The sequence below is a fragment of the Manacus vitellinus genome, unplaced genomic scaffold (assembly GCF_001715985.3).
Source record: "Manacus vitellinus isolate BGI_N305 unplaced genomic scaffold, ASM171598v3 scaffold_15_pilon, whole genome shotgun sequence".
NCBI lineage: Eukaryota > Metazoa > Chordata > Aves > Passeriformes > Pipridae > Manacus > Manacus vitellinus.
In genome coordinates, this window is record NW_021939122.1 from 5,915,488 (window position 1) to 5,933,108 (window position 17,621).

The 17,621-nt window shown below is 41.9% G+C and overlaps 1 protein-coding gene across 5 annotated transcripts in view; it reads right to left on the reverse strand.

The window, feature by feature from the left end:
• Positions 1 to 16,469, reverse strand: part of WASHC2C (WASH complex subunit 2C) — a 33,711-nt gene extending 17,242 nt beyond the window's left edge. For 2 of the 5 annotated variants that reach the window (XM_029958467.1, XM_029958466.1), the window contains exons 1-16: positions 16,407 to 16,469; positions 15,819 to 15,983; positions 14,199 to 14,264; positions 13,361 to 13,534; positions 12,594 to 12,687; positions 12,141 to 12,199; positions 11,299 to 11,346; positions 9,958 to 10,062; positions 9,361 to 9,448; positions 8,117 to 8,185; positions 7,632 to 7,744; positions 5,361 to 5,433; positions 4,507 to 4,563; positions 3,069 to 3,236; positions 2,343 to 2,476; positions 367 to 459 (exon numbers count right to left, since the gene is read on the reverse strand). In XM_029958467.1, coding sequence (XP_029814327.1) covers positions 367 to 459; positions 2,343 to 2,476; positions 3,069 to 3,236; positions 4,507 to 4,563; positions 5,361 to 5,433; positions 7,632 to 7,744; positions 8,117 to 8,185; positions 9,361 to 9,448; positions 9,958 to 10,062; positions 11,299 to 11,346; positions 12,141 to 12,199; positions 12,594 to 12,687; positions 13,361 to 13,534; positions 14,199 to 14,264; positions 15,819 to 15,983; positions 16,407 to 16,460 — 1,560 coding nt within the window. In that variant the 5' untranslated portion in view covers positions 16,461 to 16,469. Of the gene's footprint in view, positions 1 to 366; positions 460 to 2,342; positions 2,477 to 3,068; positions 3,237 to 4,506; positions 4,564 to 5,360; positions 5,434 to 7,631; positions 7,745 to 8,116; positions 8,186 to 9,360; positions 9,449 to 9,957; positions 10,063 to 11,298; positions 11,347 to 12,140; positions 12,200 to 12,593; positions 12,688 to 13,360; positions 13,535 to 14,198; positions 14,265 to 15,818; positions 15,984 to 16,406 lie in introns of those variants that run through there. The other 3 variants (XM_029958468.1, XM_018069123.2, XM_018069122.2) reach the window with 3 other exon arrangements.
• Positions 16,470 to 17,621: the final 1,152 nt, after the last annotated feature.

The window sequence follows — 17,621 nt, forward strand, 5'->3', positions numbered from 1 at the left end:
TTTCCCTCAGCTTTGCAGATTGATTTCTAGCTGAAAGCCAAAGACACAAAATGAAACATATCTTTCATATGAAACAGTCTTTCATGATTCTTGCTCTTGATTTGCTGCTCCTTTCTCTCTTCAGCCTTTCAATTTATGCCTGTGTGTACCACACAAGTTTAACTCCCTGAAGACAGGGAAAACGATTCCAGAGATTTCACTCTCTGGAGCAAGAAGGAGCTTTCAGAATGGCTGGGTGTAGATGCATGGATGTCAGACTTCCCAATCCTACAAGATATGTAAAGAGTCCCCAGATATGAGTGGATTGAAGTCAAGGTGACTCAGATCCCAAGGATTTTTGTAGGGATTTCTTAAAGAAATACTCACTTCAGAATCCTCCTCATCAGAGAAAAGGCCCCTCTGTTTTCTTGGAGGCGTTTCAGATAAAGGCTTGAAGTCCTCACCTGAAGACTGTTGATTCTTTAGGACAAATAAAAACACTGCATCAGCACCCATTTAGATTCCGTAAGGGCAGGCATATCACATGACTCTGTCCTGGTTGGGCGAGGACAGGGTTAATTTTTTGCAGTAGCCAGGAGGAGGCATGGCTAGGACCTGGGGGTTATTCTATACCACCTCACCTCATTTTCCAGGAACAGGAAAAGGGCTCTGCTACTTTGGTGCAGCAGGAGAGGGAGTGGTTGGGTACTGTCTATTGTCAGGGGGTTTCCATGTGAATCATTTGTTTCTTGTACCCTCAGTCATTAGTATTGCTGCTGTTACTGTTTGCTTTCTTATCTCATTGCTGTTTCCAGTAAATTATTCTTATCTCAACCATGAGCTTTACCTTCTGTGTCTCCAATTCTCCTCTCCAGCCCACTGCAGGGGAGGGGGAGGCAGGGAGTGGCAGCATGGTTTCAGTGGAAACACTAAACTGGGGAGTACCATTCCTAAACCAGGACAAACCCCTTCTAAGAGGCATGCTGCTGGCAAAATCCCAGCAGTTGAAGGGACAGAACACAAGCTTGTTACCCATGGGCTGAACTCCAAAACTCATGTGCCAAGCAAGTTCCTCACACGCAGCCAGAACTATGCAGAAGTCACTTGCAGGTTTTACCACAGGCCTCCCTTCCCACACCATCCTTCTCAGCAGAAGAATGTATGCAGCAACTCATGCCAGACTTCATAAGCTAAACAAAAATGTTTCTTTTAACAAGCTGTGTTTCACAAAGGAAGAGGGCAGTTTGTGCCAGCCATCATTTCCTGCATTATCACAGCACAGCCCCAGCCTGCCACCAGCTATATTGCCATTAAACTTAGAACGATCCCAGACCCAAGCACTACTGTCATAAAGCTTGGAGTATAAAACAGCCTTCACTTCCTGACAGAGCAGGAGGGGGTGCTGCTGAATCAGTTTTCATCCTCTCCTCCAGGAAAGCCAAGTGCTCTGAGATCAGAGCAATAGCATTGGATGACCACCACTCCTGCTTCACTGACCATGCACTCTTGCACTGCAGCAGAAATAGAGACCGGCTTTGCCCTTGTGCTCAGGTGCTTCTCATAAGGCAACATGGAAAAAGTACCACCACAATTTGCATTAGACATCCCCAGCACTGTACACTTCTCAGTCCAGAGGGGAAAAGAGTCACGGTAGCTCATTATGTTCCAATACTCATTGAAGAGCAAATAAGTATAAAATAAATATATACAATATCTACCATAGAAAGAAAGAGCATTAGTACTTTCCTCGAGGCACAGTTCTGAAAGTGGAGTGGGTACAGGAGGCTCTCATAACTCTGTACGTATGTGCTCAAGACCACATTTAGAGCTTTCTACAACGTAAAAGTTTTCTGCTGAAGAACAGGTTTTTTTAAACACTCCAAGGTTGGTATATGCTTAGGCAGAACTGTGACATCCACCTTCCTCTCCCACAATACACGCAAGCAATGGGTTACCAGTTAAGTAACTAGTGCAGTGTAAGTGCAGACACAGTTTCTGCAGCACAGAACTGTGACACCAAAGGTTCTCAATTCACGCTGGTTTCATTTCAGCCAGGAACTTCATCAACACTTTTTATTAACAGAGGCTGCTCATTTTGCTCGCATTTCAATCCTGCCTTAATAAGATTCTTTCAATCACTGCCCACACAAATAAAAACCTGAAATAAACCCAAAGGTTAAAAGGTAAAAGGCATTTAAGGACATCTGAAGCGCTCCAGTCATGGAAGACCCTATGAACATAGTCCAGTTTCGCAAATGGCACTTTCAGCACTTTCACAGTGCTGTACATGCATAGACTACTTCAACTGCAGTAGTAACGTTTTCCTGAAACCTTAGCCATGCAATCCAATTACATGTCCTTACCTTTTTTTCCATGACTGTCTCCCTATGGCTTTCTGTTTCTTTAGTTGTGCCAGCAACCACAGAAGGAACGGCAGGTTTTTCCTTGAATAAGTCACCTTCTTCATCATCATCAAATAGGTCACCTGTGGACTTGACTACATTAAGAGACAAAACAAACAGGGAATGATGAATACAGAACAGCCCCTACTGAGCAAGAGAAGACAGCAGAGTCTCAAAAGATATCAGATGTTTTAAAGATGACCAACATCAGGAGTCTTTAAGAGACAAGCTCTCAAATACCACTAACCTGAGAGCACTGGTGACAAGAGGATGCAGTCATGCAGTTGAATCAGCTGGCACCTCTAAAGGCAGTGTTTTGGTTTTGGCTTGGCACAGGCCTAGAGCCTCTATAGGGAATGTTGGGCACAGTGTCTACAGGCTGTTACCAATTCCCTGACTCAAGCCTAGATATACTGCCCTAGCAGTACAAAGAGCCTCCTTAGAAAGGAAAGTCAGGGGAGAGCATGTACAAATAAACCAGTCCCACATCACTCCAAGGAAAAAAAATACCAGTAACAAAAAAAACCTCAAACAAAAAACCAACCAAAAAACACAACCCCCCAAAACCCAAGCAGTAGTAGCAGTGATGCAGGTTTGAATTTTATAACTCATTATCACTGATAGGAATCAGTTTGAATTTTGATGACCTTCAGTGTTTAATCTTTCACTGCAAATGCTTAGAGGTACCTGGATCTGGACGCTTTTTAGTTGCTTCCACAAAGAAGTCATCATCATCATCATCATCATCAAATAGAACAACTTTCCCAGGCTGTTTAGGAGTTTTCTCTGTGCTCTGTGCTGCAGATTTCTTGTCTTTTTCCCCAACTACACTGGAACTAAACACATCACTTCCTCCTGCAGGACAGATGGAGGGAGAAAAAGCAAAATAACCACACAGAGATCATTGCCAGAGCTACCAAAGAGCTGAACTTATGCCATAGTAAGTGGCATCAGGCAGAGTTTCCATCTCAGCAACTTTTAAGGTGCTCCTGCAACAACGCTGCATTAAAAAAGCATTAGCTGGACACATCCTGATAAAGACAAGTCACAGACAGATGGCCCCCCACTCTCACTGCAATCACTTCTTTCTCAAACCTGCTCATCTTCCCTAGGAACAGCAGCCAGGTTCTGTGTTGAAGCTAGAAGGCCCAGCAGTTCCACACTGTTGCCCCCTGTGGACTTCCCAAACCAGAATCCTACTCTACTAACTAGTACATAACACCACTGTGGCCCCACATCTCAATCTGCTGTTTTAAACTCTGCCACCAAGTCTTACAATTAATGCAGAAGTCTCATTGTTGACATGTATCTTTGACCCTGGAGTAGAAAGGCTATATTTGTATACTTTCTACTCTAAAAAACTGTGCTAACTGAGGGCTCAGCTAACTGAAGCCATAGTCTTAAAATAGGCTATTCCTAATAAAGGGCAAAACTTAAAATTAAGGTAACTCAATCAGGTGAAGACCCTACACACCAAAACAAATCAATGTCAGTTGATTCCAAAAGACTGGTGACATAGGTTTCTTTTCATTGATCAGCTTGGATTCTGATATGAAACACGGATCTTAGTAGAAATCTTTTTTATTTTTAGCTCCAAGTTATAGATTTGGTCCTTCCCTGTGTATGCAGATGCTCCTAATCAAAACCAGAGAAACAAGACTGGTCCTATTAGCCTGTGCCACAAAAATAAAGGAACTTGATGTTTAAACTCTTCTTCTGCTAACCCAAGGGAATATGATCAAATATGAAAGATAAAAATACACTTCCTTCCCAGAGTATAGATGGAAGCTGTGACTGCATGCACTGCAGACTTCAGCTATAAAATATCAGATGAAGTGACACACATCCTTAAAAGTTCAGAGCACAACACTAGAAGCTGACAGCTGCTAATACCTGCCATCAATGACACCTACCTTCAGAGCTCCTACAGAATCTTGATTATCCATAGAGCATGCTGCAGTTTAGGCTTAGCATGGCAGAAGCACCTGTATATGTCATCAAGCATATGATAAAGCAATGCAGTGCTGCTGTATTTGGAGAGTTTTCTTCTTTAAAACCTCCACAGCAGGTTTTAAAGAAAAGAGCATTTTGTGCATGAAGCAATTGGCTATTGAATAAATCATACCTGGAAACAGAGATACTGCACCTGCAGGAAGTTTCTTTAAGGACTTTGTAGTGGATGCTGAAATCACAGGAAGTACAATACAAATGGATGCACTTGTTTTACGCTGTCAAAACCTTCAGAATGCTACCACAGAAACAGGAATCCAAGAAGTTTTCTGAGCTGCCTTTTTTAATTCTCAACAGCTCAGAACTCTTTACACATTCTCCTTGAACCTCTGTTTTTTTGCAGATACATGTAACAATGTAACATGTAACTATTTTTCTTCCATTAAAACTTCACAAAACAGCTCTACTACGCTCAAGCTGATAAACACAATACATGTTTACATACAGCATTATTTACAACAGTTCACATTCACACACTCAAAATCACTTCAATCCACTTCAATACAATACACTCAAAACAAAATGGCTTAGTCTTCCAACCCATATCTGAAAATTCATCAAACACAGTGCTTCAGTAAAAGCTGCTGCAAAACAGAATGTGTGTGCAGAGTGCACCTATTGGGAAACTCAGATGTGGATTAATCTGCAAGAAGAAATCTTTGCTCCCTTCAAACCCACAACTGGATCCTGCAAAGTACTCTTCAGCAGCAGGAACACAGTGCATGCAGAGAGCTCTGCCAGCATCAGTGAGGACATCCTTTCCAGGAGAGTAGGTGTGTGTAACAGACCATAGCAAACAAACACATTTAAAATTCCAGGAAAACACAGCTGTTCTCTATTAAGACTGGGGAGGAGAAGAGACTTGGCAACAATTGCTACACCAGACTTTCTAGTTTGGGAACAAAACAGTCTAGCTGCTAGCAGTGATAAATCACAGCAGGACTACAGGAGGCAACAATTGGTTCTTACCTTCACTTACTGGGACTCGCTCCTCTCTCTCTTTTGATTCTTCTCCTTTTGGTGCTTCAGCAAAAAGATCACTCTGATTATAGATGAAAATGCAAAGGGGGGGGAAGTGGTGAATTTGTTTTTTGTAGGGAAAAACAGATGCCGATTTTTCCATACTGAATATCCACTTCTAAGCCAAGATAGAGGAGGTAATCACCACTCCCTTCCCAAAAGGATGTCTGCAAATATAGAGCTAAATCTAGGTACTCAAGTGTTAACTTGAGTGCATACATTCAGAAAAGTTGCTGTCTTCTAAAATTAATTTACACTGATTACCAGTCTGTTTGCTGAAGAGAAGGAATGACCTTTTATTTGCACATCTTCAAGGACTTACACTAATTAATCTATAGCTGTTTAGGTCCTGATGACACCCTTCTGAGCTTTCCTATTGAAACTTATATAGTCAGCTTTGAAGAAAGAATTCAGGTCAGGACAAGCATAAAAATACTCCTGACTTCATGCGGTTAAGATGAATGATTTATATGGTTGCTAAGGGGATGTTAAGATACCGTAAGTGTGCAGAGAAATACATCGCAGGACACTCCCACAGAAGTCCTTGTGTTCAGGTTTCAGTTAACCTGTACTGATCTTCCCCAACAATTATAGCCCAAATTTCCAAGAAATATCCAGATCTTTCGAGTACTGACCACTTAATTTCTTGAAAGCCTCCCTCTTATGGGAAGTTGGGTATTAGAGGTTTCCTACCCAGAGCTTCAAAATGCATGGTCTTTGTATAAACTTCATAGGAAGAAGGCAGCAATGCTTCCCAAGGAGTAGGGGAGCACAGGGCTGCAGCAAAGGTGTCAGTGATCAACTGCACATTTGTCAGTCACTGTTTGCCTGTTGACCTACTGTGTCTGTCTTCTGGTACAGTACAAGGCACAAGGGAAGTGAAGCTTTACCCTTCCTAGATGTTTAACTTTCAGATAACAGAAAACCAAGAACAGCTGTATGCAGGCAGGCAACAATCACAGACTAATCTTCTTGGCTGGCCTGTGTCTATAGGATGAGGAGAGTAGTCTTAGTAATAAGTAACCAAGAGGTAACCAATGATAGCTTCATCTGGATTTGCACTGACACAAAGATGGCTTGCACTATCAGATTATTTTTCTTAATATTTTTTAAGCTGTTGGCTGCCACTTAAAAAAAAAAAAGGGGGGGCATTATATTTTTTCAATAAAGGTTGTGTTTGAGTGGAAAAGACTGCACAGAACTTCCTCCTTCCCTACAGACAACGCCCCTGTTTGGTGTTTCTTAGCTGTATTCTAGTAGATTGGCATTGTAAGCTTGAGGTACAGAAGGCCTCCTTCCAAATTTCAGTCTTATATCCTCCTTTGGTCAGAGGAACACCTGACTTTTGTTCTAGTTGCAATGAGGAACACAACAACCCCCAAAGGCAACTATTCTGGACTAACCTTGACTGTTACAAGTATCAACTGCATAACAAAATCAGAGGCAATCATTTCTTTTACACAACTGTACTGTAAGATTCTTAAATCTCAAGTAACCCTGACACTGGGTTTCTATCCCCTTTCACATGCACAAACAGTGGTAAAAAAAGGTCAGAAATGCTCTTTGTGCCACTTCTTTATGAAGTCAGCTCTAGATAGCATAAGAGTAAACTTAAGGTGAACTTTTCTTGCCATCACAAGTAAGCCAGGAATCATACAATAACTGGATGAAAGAACACAGCAAAACTGCAGTAGGGAACTTTTAACAGCACAGGGACAGAGAAACCCATCAGCATCACTGTCCACATATGGTATGTGAAAAATAAAGTGTGAAGAGCATCATGTTCTCTTCCGTTCAAACTTCTCCCACAATCAGATAGAAAGAGAGAATTACAAAATTCAGTATTCTAACAGGCATTTTAATAGAAATCTGCTGATTTAAAACAACTGGATGGCATTTGGTTTACCTCCACAGATAAAAGTAAGGGGCTGATTAAGGTCTCCTGGAATTAGAACCTGTCTAATAAAGAGCTAGAACCACACTTGTATCTCTCATCAGCACCACTGCAGAAGAGAAGATATTGTGCCAAGGGTAACATTAGTATCTAACTTATCTAGTTCTGTTTCCCCACTGGAAAGCTATACTATCCCACCAAACTTGAATATAACCAAGCAACAAAATGGAGTTTCCCCTCTCTGTCTTCCAAAGGTGGGAATTCATGGGGGATCTTTTGTTTTTAATAGGGCAACACTCAATTTCTATCATCTCCAGCATTCTTACCTCTTCATCATCAAAGAGACCTGTTCCACCACTGAAGAGGCCACCCCTTGAACCAAATGGTGTGAAGTCTTCATCAGTCAACTTAGGAGGCTTGAAGATGTCATCATCTTCATCTAGAAAGTACAAGAGCCATGAGCTTTGGTAGGACTGACCAAAGTCAGGAAAGGGAATCAGAGACAACCAAAATAAAAATTGCTTTGGTTCCACCTGCCCTCTATTATAAATACAACACATACAGAGAAGTTGCTCAAGACAGATTGGGTTGTGTGCGGTTGTTCCAGAAGGCCACATTTAAGGATGGACTCCCACTAAGTCTGTTTCGAGCCTTGTTTACATGCACATCCCAACCTAGATTTGTTTACATACTCACCTTGACAACAGATGCTCACTGATACCCCACCCAGCTTCTAGAGTAGAGGCCACTATTTAAGTGGTGTCTTACAGTCCAGCCCACAACTCAAAAACAAGAGAGGAGGATATCCTACCATCCGATGGAACTCTAACTTCCTTCTTCTCTTTTGGGGTTTTCCTTGTTTTGGTCTCAGATGACAGTGCTTTAAGAAGAAAGTTTCAAAGAAAAAATAGTCCATTTTTACTTATGGCCTGTGATCAATCCACGGTAAAAAGAACCAAAAAAAATAATCTAATCAAGCTGACTTCTATGTTTTGATATGAATCAGCCCAATGAAGCAATTCTATGAAACACAGTTTCTAAAACTAGAATCTAAAATTGTAATAGAATCATTCTGTCAGGCACTAGGGGTTCAACACAGTTGCCCACATACAGACTAGTGTCACCTGAGATCTTGGAAAGCAAGACAGCATTCCAGATGGTACAGGTTCCACACCTTTGCAGAACCTTTGAACATTTCAAATGGCTCCAGATTCATTATTCCTTGATTCAGCTCCCAAAACCAAAGTCAGAGTTTTATCCATAACATCACAAGGTTATGTCAATGAACGGAAGATTTCCCTATAACTGAACGGGGTGAGTTTGTAGGTTTTATACTCTGATATCCACAGACCTAGTTCTATTGTTTGAACCGTGCAAGAGCACACACACAAAGACTTGGTCTTTTCTGTTCACACTCTCAAAATTACAGTTCAACAGCAGGCTCATAAACACTTGGCAATTCAATTTCAGTCAGCTGTTTTCAATTGCTGACTTTCTGCCAGACTCAATACTTGAGAGGTCTCTCCCTTTGAAAGTGACACAAAAGTAAATGCATTATTTAGTTTAAAATATCATGAAAGCAGCAGTAAAGTATCCTCAAAGCCACAAAGAAAAAAACCAGCACACATCACAGGAAAACACCACTGTTTGAGAGGTTTTCCACTGCAGAGCTCACAAAAAGACTACCATGATCAGTGGCTTCTACATACCTCCTTGAAATAGGGGAAAGTACATGTGATCAAACATGCAGAGAGAAAATCAGATTGAAGAGAAAACCTTTCCAATATTATGTGTGTTTTGAGAGTGACCTGTCTGATCTGAAAGCAATGTGTTTTTCACTATATCTCAGTGAATTCAAACCTTGAAGTTATGGCCAGAAAGTTTCTTAGAACACAAAATAATGTCTTCAATTCGTCTTATTGGGCTTCTACCTAATACATGTTCAAATAAGAGATCTGCATACCTTCATGTGCTCTTACCCAGAATCTCCAGTCCAACTCTCATGAGTCCCCCATTACCACATAAGCACTTAGGAAAACTTAAGAGTTAACTTACATGAACGTTCTTTATCCTGTTTGATTGCTACTTCTCCTTTGATTCGAGCTGCCAGCTCATCTGCAAATGATGTTGGCCTCTTCTTTTTCTGAGGAGTAGGGACAAATAACAGCATATTTCTCATATAAGATCCAGTTACCAACTTGATGCAATTGCAATTATAAATACTGTATTCTATAGCCTCGCTTGTACAATATCTTGTCTAGACTTTGATTGAAGCCCTCAGAAGAAGCAATACAGCTTTCTGTTAAGAAAGCAGTTAAGAGATGAGGAAAAAACCCTCGATTTCTAGTTCCTGATGATCACATTATTTTTAACATCATCTTATTTTGTAAGCAGGAGAAACAAGAAGCATTTAACTCACAAAAATGCAACAATTAATTTCTTAATGTTCTTTAAAGACAGCTTTGATGCCAGCTTAGGGTGTAAGAGGGGGTAAAGCCTGAATAACACTAAAAGACCATTCAGGATTTTTGGAGGCCCTCTCTACAGGATCCCATCCCACATAACTGAGAGCTACCATCATAATCCATCTAAGGAGAGATTTTTCACATGGGAAGTCAAATCTCTCAATCCAGGGAGGCAACAAATACTCACAGGCTTTGTGCTTTCCTCTAAGTCTCCATCTTCATCTTCCTCTTTTTCAGAGTCAAAGAGATCACAGCCATCATAATCATCTTCATCACTCATCTGTACTGTCCTCTAAAAAACAATAATACCCTGTTGTGTTCTCCTGAAGTTGGCATACAAAACAAGCACAAAACTACATCTGCTTAGATAAAATAGTCAAATCAAACTTATTGAAATGAGGGAAACATACAGCCAGTTTGGGGTACTTCACAGCTTTTCAGCGGTAAGGAAGGAGTGCCTCTAGCTCCAAGCAAGTTGCTACATTCCCTAGTACACCCCTGTTCTTTGTCACCAAATGCTGCAACTGAGGACACAAAGGCTCTCCTCACAAGGAGTGTACCACTACCACACACAAACTTAAGACCTAGTATTTAGTCCTAACTCAGGAACACAGTGATCAGCTAGTAAAAAATTGTATCACCTTGCACTAGGGTGGATACCAGAATGACAGACAATACATGCCCACATCTTGGTTTTAGTCACGTCAATAGGAGGATGAAAAAGATGAAGTGAACTGTGAGCTGGGCAAGGGCCAAGAAGTGAACTAAACAACCACCAACCCAAAGATACTTGCTCATCTTAAAATACATCAGGCATACAAAAGTCACCCTATAAAAGTCAGCTTAATGTAATATCTGAGTGCTCTTGCAACGCTGTTCTAGTAATACATACACCAAATAACAGTTGCTTTTTGCAAGGTTGCTCTTTTGACATTAAATCATTTCAGGCTGAGGATCTCCACATAAAAGTCTCTTGCAGTGGCACATGTAAACATGGGTATGATTCCTTCTCCTACAACCGATGACTAAAGCCAGGCTTGAATTTTTTCGATCTAAACATTTCCCTTTTCATTCATTATCCAAATGGACATACTTTTCAAATATTTAATACTGTTCAGATCTTTGATTTCATGCAACACCCAAACTGTGCTGTTCCTTACTTCCTTCATAACAAATTTAGAATTTTAATTATAGACCAAATCATCCCACTGAAGCCTAGTTTTCCTTGGGTAGATTCTCTGAATTCTCATGTTTCCCAAGTAATTCCTGAGGAAAGCACACATCGGGCAATGCCATCCCACATATTCTCTGTATCTAATGACAGCTTGCAAGCATGTCTTCAGGCCCAACCCAGGTTCATTTTCACAACATGACACATGTGGCCAGGACAACCTTCCCATAAGAAGTTATAAAAATAAGGCTTAACAAAGTTGTTAATTGTCTAGAGATCTCATCTCCTCTTTCTTGCATCCTCACTGTGTCACAAGTGTAAAGTCTTTCAGGTATGTACCAGAGTGTGTAACCATACCGTCTTTTGGTCATCTTCACTAGGGTTTCCAAATTCATCATCAGATTCCTGTAACACAAGAGACACAAAGACAAGATTCACATACTACTTGGTCCAGTGGTTAGGAGAAAGGGCTCAGAAACTCTGAACTTGCTTAAGTTTGGACATTCAGATCTGCTCACTGTGACCTGATCAAGGAATTGTTCCCCCCACTGCTGACCATCATTATGAACAGAGCTCACTAGAAAATCATTAATTTAGCAAAGACAGTTCCATCTGACAGTGCATTGGAGTAACTCAAAAGGGATTTAACTTAAATTGAGCAAAGGCACCAAAAGCAAACACCTCAGGAAAAAGGGAGTGCTTCCATAGCACAGTTACAGTGCAGAGACATCCCAGCCAAGGCAGGCAAAACATATCAGAAATTGATATTCCAATGCAACAGACTTATGTGGCAAAGCCTGGAGGTGGATTTCTTAAAGCTTTAAACTTGATCCTGTCAGTCTCCATCCCATTCTTTGTAACTGTAATTTACATCAGATTTGTTCTCCATAAATGCAATTCTTGATAAGATTCTTGATAAGAATCTGATTTGCTTCTCAAAATGAAATCAGACTGGAATAAAACACTTCAGTTTGAAGTATTCTACTTTAATAACAGCTAGAGCCAATACCACTTTTTTGCTCCTCTGAAAAGCTGCAGAGGAAACTACTGCATAAGAATAGTAACAGGAAGTACATTTATCACAACCAACGCAGGGAACAAACACTGAGCAATATTATCCTGAGACCTGACATCAAAAAGCAAGGTAGCTGATGGCCTTACATGCAAGGAAGGGCTCATGAATGCTGGTGCAAACTTACCTCTTCATCCTTCTCTTCACTGTCAATTACACTTCCACGATCACTGTCTACTGATCCTTCTAATTTAAATGAAAGCAAAAAAAGTTAAGATCAGAGAGAGAACAATGTGGCCACCAGACATATCAACAGCAACTTTAAAGACTTTGCGAAGAAAACTAAACTTCAGGTGGAAAAGAGTGGTTTGAAAGAGCTTCAAAGGCTGATGAAGTTTTAACACTTTGCATTTCTAATACACAGAACACAAGTAACTGAGAAGTTACTGCTTTGTATACCAGAAAAGTGGTTGTTACAGCATGATGCACATTTTTTCCCTAGTTACAGTGTGCATCTAAACTACTAAACTACTGCAAGAACACTACACAGGATAATGAAAACTATGAGTTAAAACAGACCAAAGTCTCAGATTAGGAATTACTTACTTGCACAGAAATAAAAGGTCATGCCAGCACATACCTTCACTAGAGAGATCTCCAAGGCCAACATCATCCTGTTCCATAAACTGCTGAGAGCCAATCAAGTAAGGTAAAGGCCTGTCAATATAGAGATCCTAGAAAGAGACAACATCAGGTCTTTCTGACATCTCTGAACAGCTCTACATGGCTGACAAAAACAGAAGTCTTACACCCACACCCCTTGTTTTAACTCAAGGAAGTTACAAGCCTGTTTAAAGAGAGTCCCACCAGACATACACTTCAGGTCAACATGCAACAGTGGGACAGCTGAGGTTTATTCCATTTCACACTGTCAAAGCAAGGGGCCACTTCTATTTGTGTAGTTCCAACTTGCTTTCCTCAAGCCATCTAACAAAAGAATATTGTTGCAAAGACTTACAGGCATCAGTCTTACCCCAAATCCTGTATCTAGGATTCTTAATTACTGTGAGAGTAAAAACCACCCACAAAGATATGATTTGTACCTAAAAAGCATGACATTTCTATGTCCCACTCCCACACAGAATTGAGGCTTCCCCTTCCAAGTTCACTGTGTTAAACTACCTCTCTTTAGGATGCCATACCTTAATGTTAACCTAACAGCAAAACAAGGCTACACAAGGAACAGCTTGGCAAAGAGCACTCCTTCAGATGCAGCCATCAAACCCTCATTTTAGCTAACGAATATCAATTTTATACTAATGCAGTGATACTGCTGACAGAAGCAAAGATCAAATCCAACAAAGCAAAACACAAACCCATGCTTCCAGTAAGAAGAGGTCTCTGTACCTTGGGCTCGAGTATCAGTTCCACCCTTTCATTACTTTCTTCTTCTTCTGAGTCAGAGTTGCCTGCTTTGATGTCTAGCTGTTCAAATGCACTGTCCAGAACTTGCAATCCATAATTCACTGCTTCCTGAATTTTGGGGATCAGATCAGCTTCTTTCTGTTCCCGAGTCTTTTCCTTTAGTAACAGAAAAAACACATTCTCATTGCATTTTACTCAAGACTCAATCTTACTGCAACACACACGCAAAATGCTAATTTCATATTAGTACAATGAAAGCTTTCTCACTATATGTATTAGAAAGACCTTCAGAAGTTTCTTTTGCTTGATTTAATGCATCATTATCACTCCTAGAAACAGAGATGTTCTAAACATCCACACCAGCACAGTATTGTCGTATTTGTGCTCCCAACCCATAAAGGGAACATTTATGGTATAATACACCTAGATTGTAAGAGATATATAAACCTCTCTAAGGTTTTATTCCTGGGAATTATTCCAGTCAGAGTCTGCTTCCCCATTTCACTACCTGTGAATCCAGTAGGGTGGCTCAAGGCCTCAGTCTCTTGCTGAAAAAACATGCATAACCACTTGAAAAATCAATGCATAAGTCTTGTCTGCTGAACACAGTATTGAGCTTGGAGAGTCCATAACAGATCATCACACACTGTTACTGTCAACTTTATGTCTGAAATGACACACGCTATCCAACAGAGAGACTTTAAGGAGAAAGGAAAGAGTTTGGTTTGTAAGCTGTAAATGTACGCAAAGTAAGTTTGAAAACGAGAAGGTAGACAACAGCTGCAAACATCCTGACAGCACTCTAGGCAGTGTTAACTACCTGCTCTGCTTTGTCTCCAACGTCAGCTTTGGGAATAGGCTCTTCCACTTCTTCATCATATACTCTCTAAAAAGTAAAGGAAAATTAATTCATGTAAGAACAACATACTGCTGCAGGGGCTAAACCACGGGTACCACCAAGAAACACACTATTAATATGTAATTAACTACACATTAATTCATTACACGTTTAAAAAAAGAAGCCATGGATGATGTCAAGCACCTTCATAGCCTCCTTTATGCATTGAATTACTTTAGTTACCTGATGTCTTCAGTCTCAATGCAACTAAAGTAATTCAAGTCTGCAAATGTCACTGCAGTAGTAGAAGACGAGTTGACCATTTAACCCTGTACACAGATTAACTTGAATATGTTAAAAAATGCACTCTTTTAACCCTCCCAACATAAAGGTATTCTAGACACCCTCAGAATTATTCAGATAATTTACAAACTGTCTACTTTCCTTTCATTCTTTAGCATTTACCCTTCTCCTGTACTTACAGAGAAGGTTCACAACATCCCTCAACCTTCAGTTTGTTCTGATGATCCCTCGCTCCTTCAGTACTTTTTTAGGACCAGCTACAAGGAGACAAAGGGGAATGAAAGATCTTCCTGGAAGCTGCAAACTTAAATCCAAATCTCAAACACAGGTGCAGTTATCCCCTGGGAAGAGAGAGATCTCTCACTAACTAACCAGAAATGAAGACCTATTTCTGTGCAGTTAATTTGGGAAGAAACAGCTTCAAACATACAAGACTTAAAACATTTGGTACAAACTGTTCTCAGCAGAATCATGCTGAACAGCCAAGTTAGGCAAAAAAGACACTGCAGCTCTGAAAAAAACACCACTATCACAAAAAAAATCCACAACAGAAATCCAGATTTCCATGTTTTCCTCTGCCACCATCTTTTCAATAACACCGTGGCTTCAGATGAGACACATATGGCCTGAAAACAGTGCTGATCTAAACAAAATGCCTGATAAAATCCACAGCAGTAAAAGAACTTTCCCAAATCTGAAATACTATTAAAGATCTATATCTTAATGAGACACATGCTTCTAGTGATACAATGTTGTAACAGGCTTTCAAGTCTAGCTCCACCTTTCAAAACAGCAATATTTATAAAGTGGTAACATTAGCCAGAAAATATGGTCATCACAGCCAAACGTAAGGGACAACTGCCTGCAGCCCAACACCTTTAACACCAAATGCTTTTAGAGTAAAATAATACCACTAGGAAATTTACAGCATTGTATAACATTCTCATATTTAGACAGACAAGTACAGGCAAATGCTACATTCTCAGAACTTGTGAAGATAAACCAAGACATTTCAGAGATCCCAGCTCATTCATAGTACTAAAAATGAAATCCTGATCTCCAGGTCACGTACAAACAGGGAAGGAAGGTACTTCAGAACATGCAAAAGGGAACCTACCAGTATTGGAGAGTGCATCACTCACAAAAGAATTAGGACATCCTTTAACAGAAAGCAATTAAAAGTCACCTTATCCCTAAATTAGCATCAGACTTGCCAAAAAGTTAAATCCTTTCTCCACGTTTAAGAGACAATGCCAGTGTCTGGAGCACAAGTTTGATGCTGTACTAGAACACACTCACATTCTCTATGAACTGGGTGTTGGACAACATAAGAAAGTCGTTGAAGACATTATGAAGGCGACAGTCTGTAGCTTTTGTTTCGCTAATCAATCCATCCACTTGTTTTTTGATTTCATGAGTCCTGGAAATGGTTTGTTGTGAGAACTCTTGTAGAAAATGCAAAAGCTGTTGACAACAGAGGAAAGCAATAGTCAGCATGCAGCTCTTTTTCCTTTTGGCAGAACTGACCATACACTTCAACTGAGCACCAAAACAAACACAGTTTAGACTAAAGGACCCGCACAGACACCCAGGATCAAGTCTCAGCCACTTCATTCTGCTTGTCCTTTGGGGCCAACTCCTCACTTTGGTTTTCCCGCCCGGACCGGAGGGTTAAAGCCCCGGGAGAGCCGCCGGGCCCTGACCGGGGCCGCTCCTCCCGCGTTCCGGGGCCCCGGGGGTCCGCGGCCAGGCGCCCCCTGCGGCTGGGCCCCGCCCGAGCCCCCGCGGCAGCACCGCCCGCACACGGCCGAGTCCCGGGGAGGCCGGCGCGCCGCGCGCACCCCTCCGGCTTGCCGGGCTCCATGCCCGGTGCCGCCGCACGCTCACCCCGGCGTCCGAGGCCAAGCGACCAGCTCTGCTAGCCCGTACGGCATCTTCCATTCGACCGAGGGCCGCTCCCACACGGCCGCCGGCTCCGCCGCGTACCCCGGTTCATCTGCGGAGAAGGACAGGTGAGTGCAGAAGCCGCCCTCAGCGCCCCGCGCGCCCCCGACCCCGGCCCCGCGCTCACCGCGGCCTCTCACGCGCCGGCCGCCCGCGCGTCAGCCTCAGCGCGATCACGTGACCCCGCCCCGCCCTGCGCGCGGGAGGGCCGGCAGGGGGCGCCAGGCAGCGCGGGCGGGGCGATCCCGTCCCGTCCCATCCCATCCTGTCCTGTCCTGTCCCATCCCATCCTTTAATTACTTTCCATATTCACTGAAATGGGGAATTAAATCCTTTGTTGATAATGCACATTTCTCCTGGCACAGACCTGCCTGCATTACAAAACATGAGATCTGCGTGCTCTGTGTGCACTGATGCTGCAAAATGTACGGTCCTGCCATCAGGCAGCTTCAGGTCCCGGGGGTCTTGCAGATTAGTTTCCATTAAAAAAACCAACATGACAGCTACATGGAACCTGAATGCTTCCTTAGGGAAAGTTGTTTATCTGTGATACATACACCAGCTTCTGAGTAGAGAGGGCTACGAATGGCACAATCAAAATCTGCTTTCTGTTAGTCCCATCCTAAATATTACAAGAAGGGTTCAAAAAAAAGCATTTCAGTCCTAAAATTCCTTTTAGAAAGGAATTTAGACAGGTTCCTTTTAAAGGTTAGAGAGAAGATGACAGCAAGAAAAATCACTGGCTCTTCCCCTCAGAACTTTACAAGTGATGATGTGATGTAAAGGTATCAAAAATCATGTATGTCATTGGGGACTAACCTGCAGATGAAGAACCAGAATATGTACGACTGCACAGGGCTCAACTCTCTGATATCCATGCTTACAGGCATGCCTTAGCCCAGTGGCATCACTTGCTGCTTGTACCTGGCCATGAGATCTGTGTTCAACTTCCTCAGCAGGGCAGAGTGCTGTTGGAATCAGACTGGGGGACAAGTTCTTTCCTGTGTGGCTGTAAGGACAGAAGTTACAGCAGACGGGTGTACCTTGTAATCCAGCCAGCCCCATGCAACTACTCAGCCTCATATATTTGCAGCAGTGTGAAATGAGCCAGAGGTCTTTTGGCAGGACTCTGAAAGGCTGCAGTGAAAGTGCAGGGTC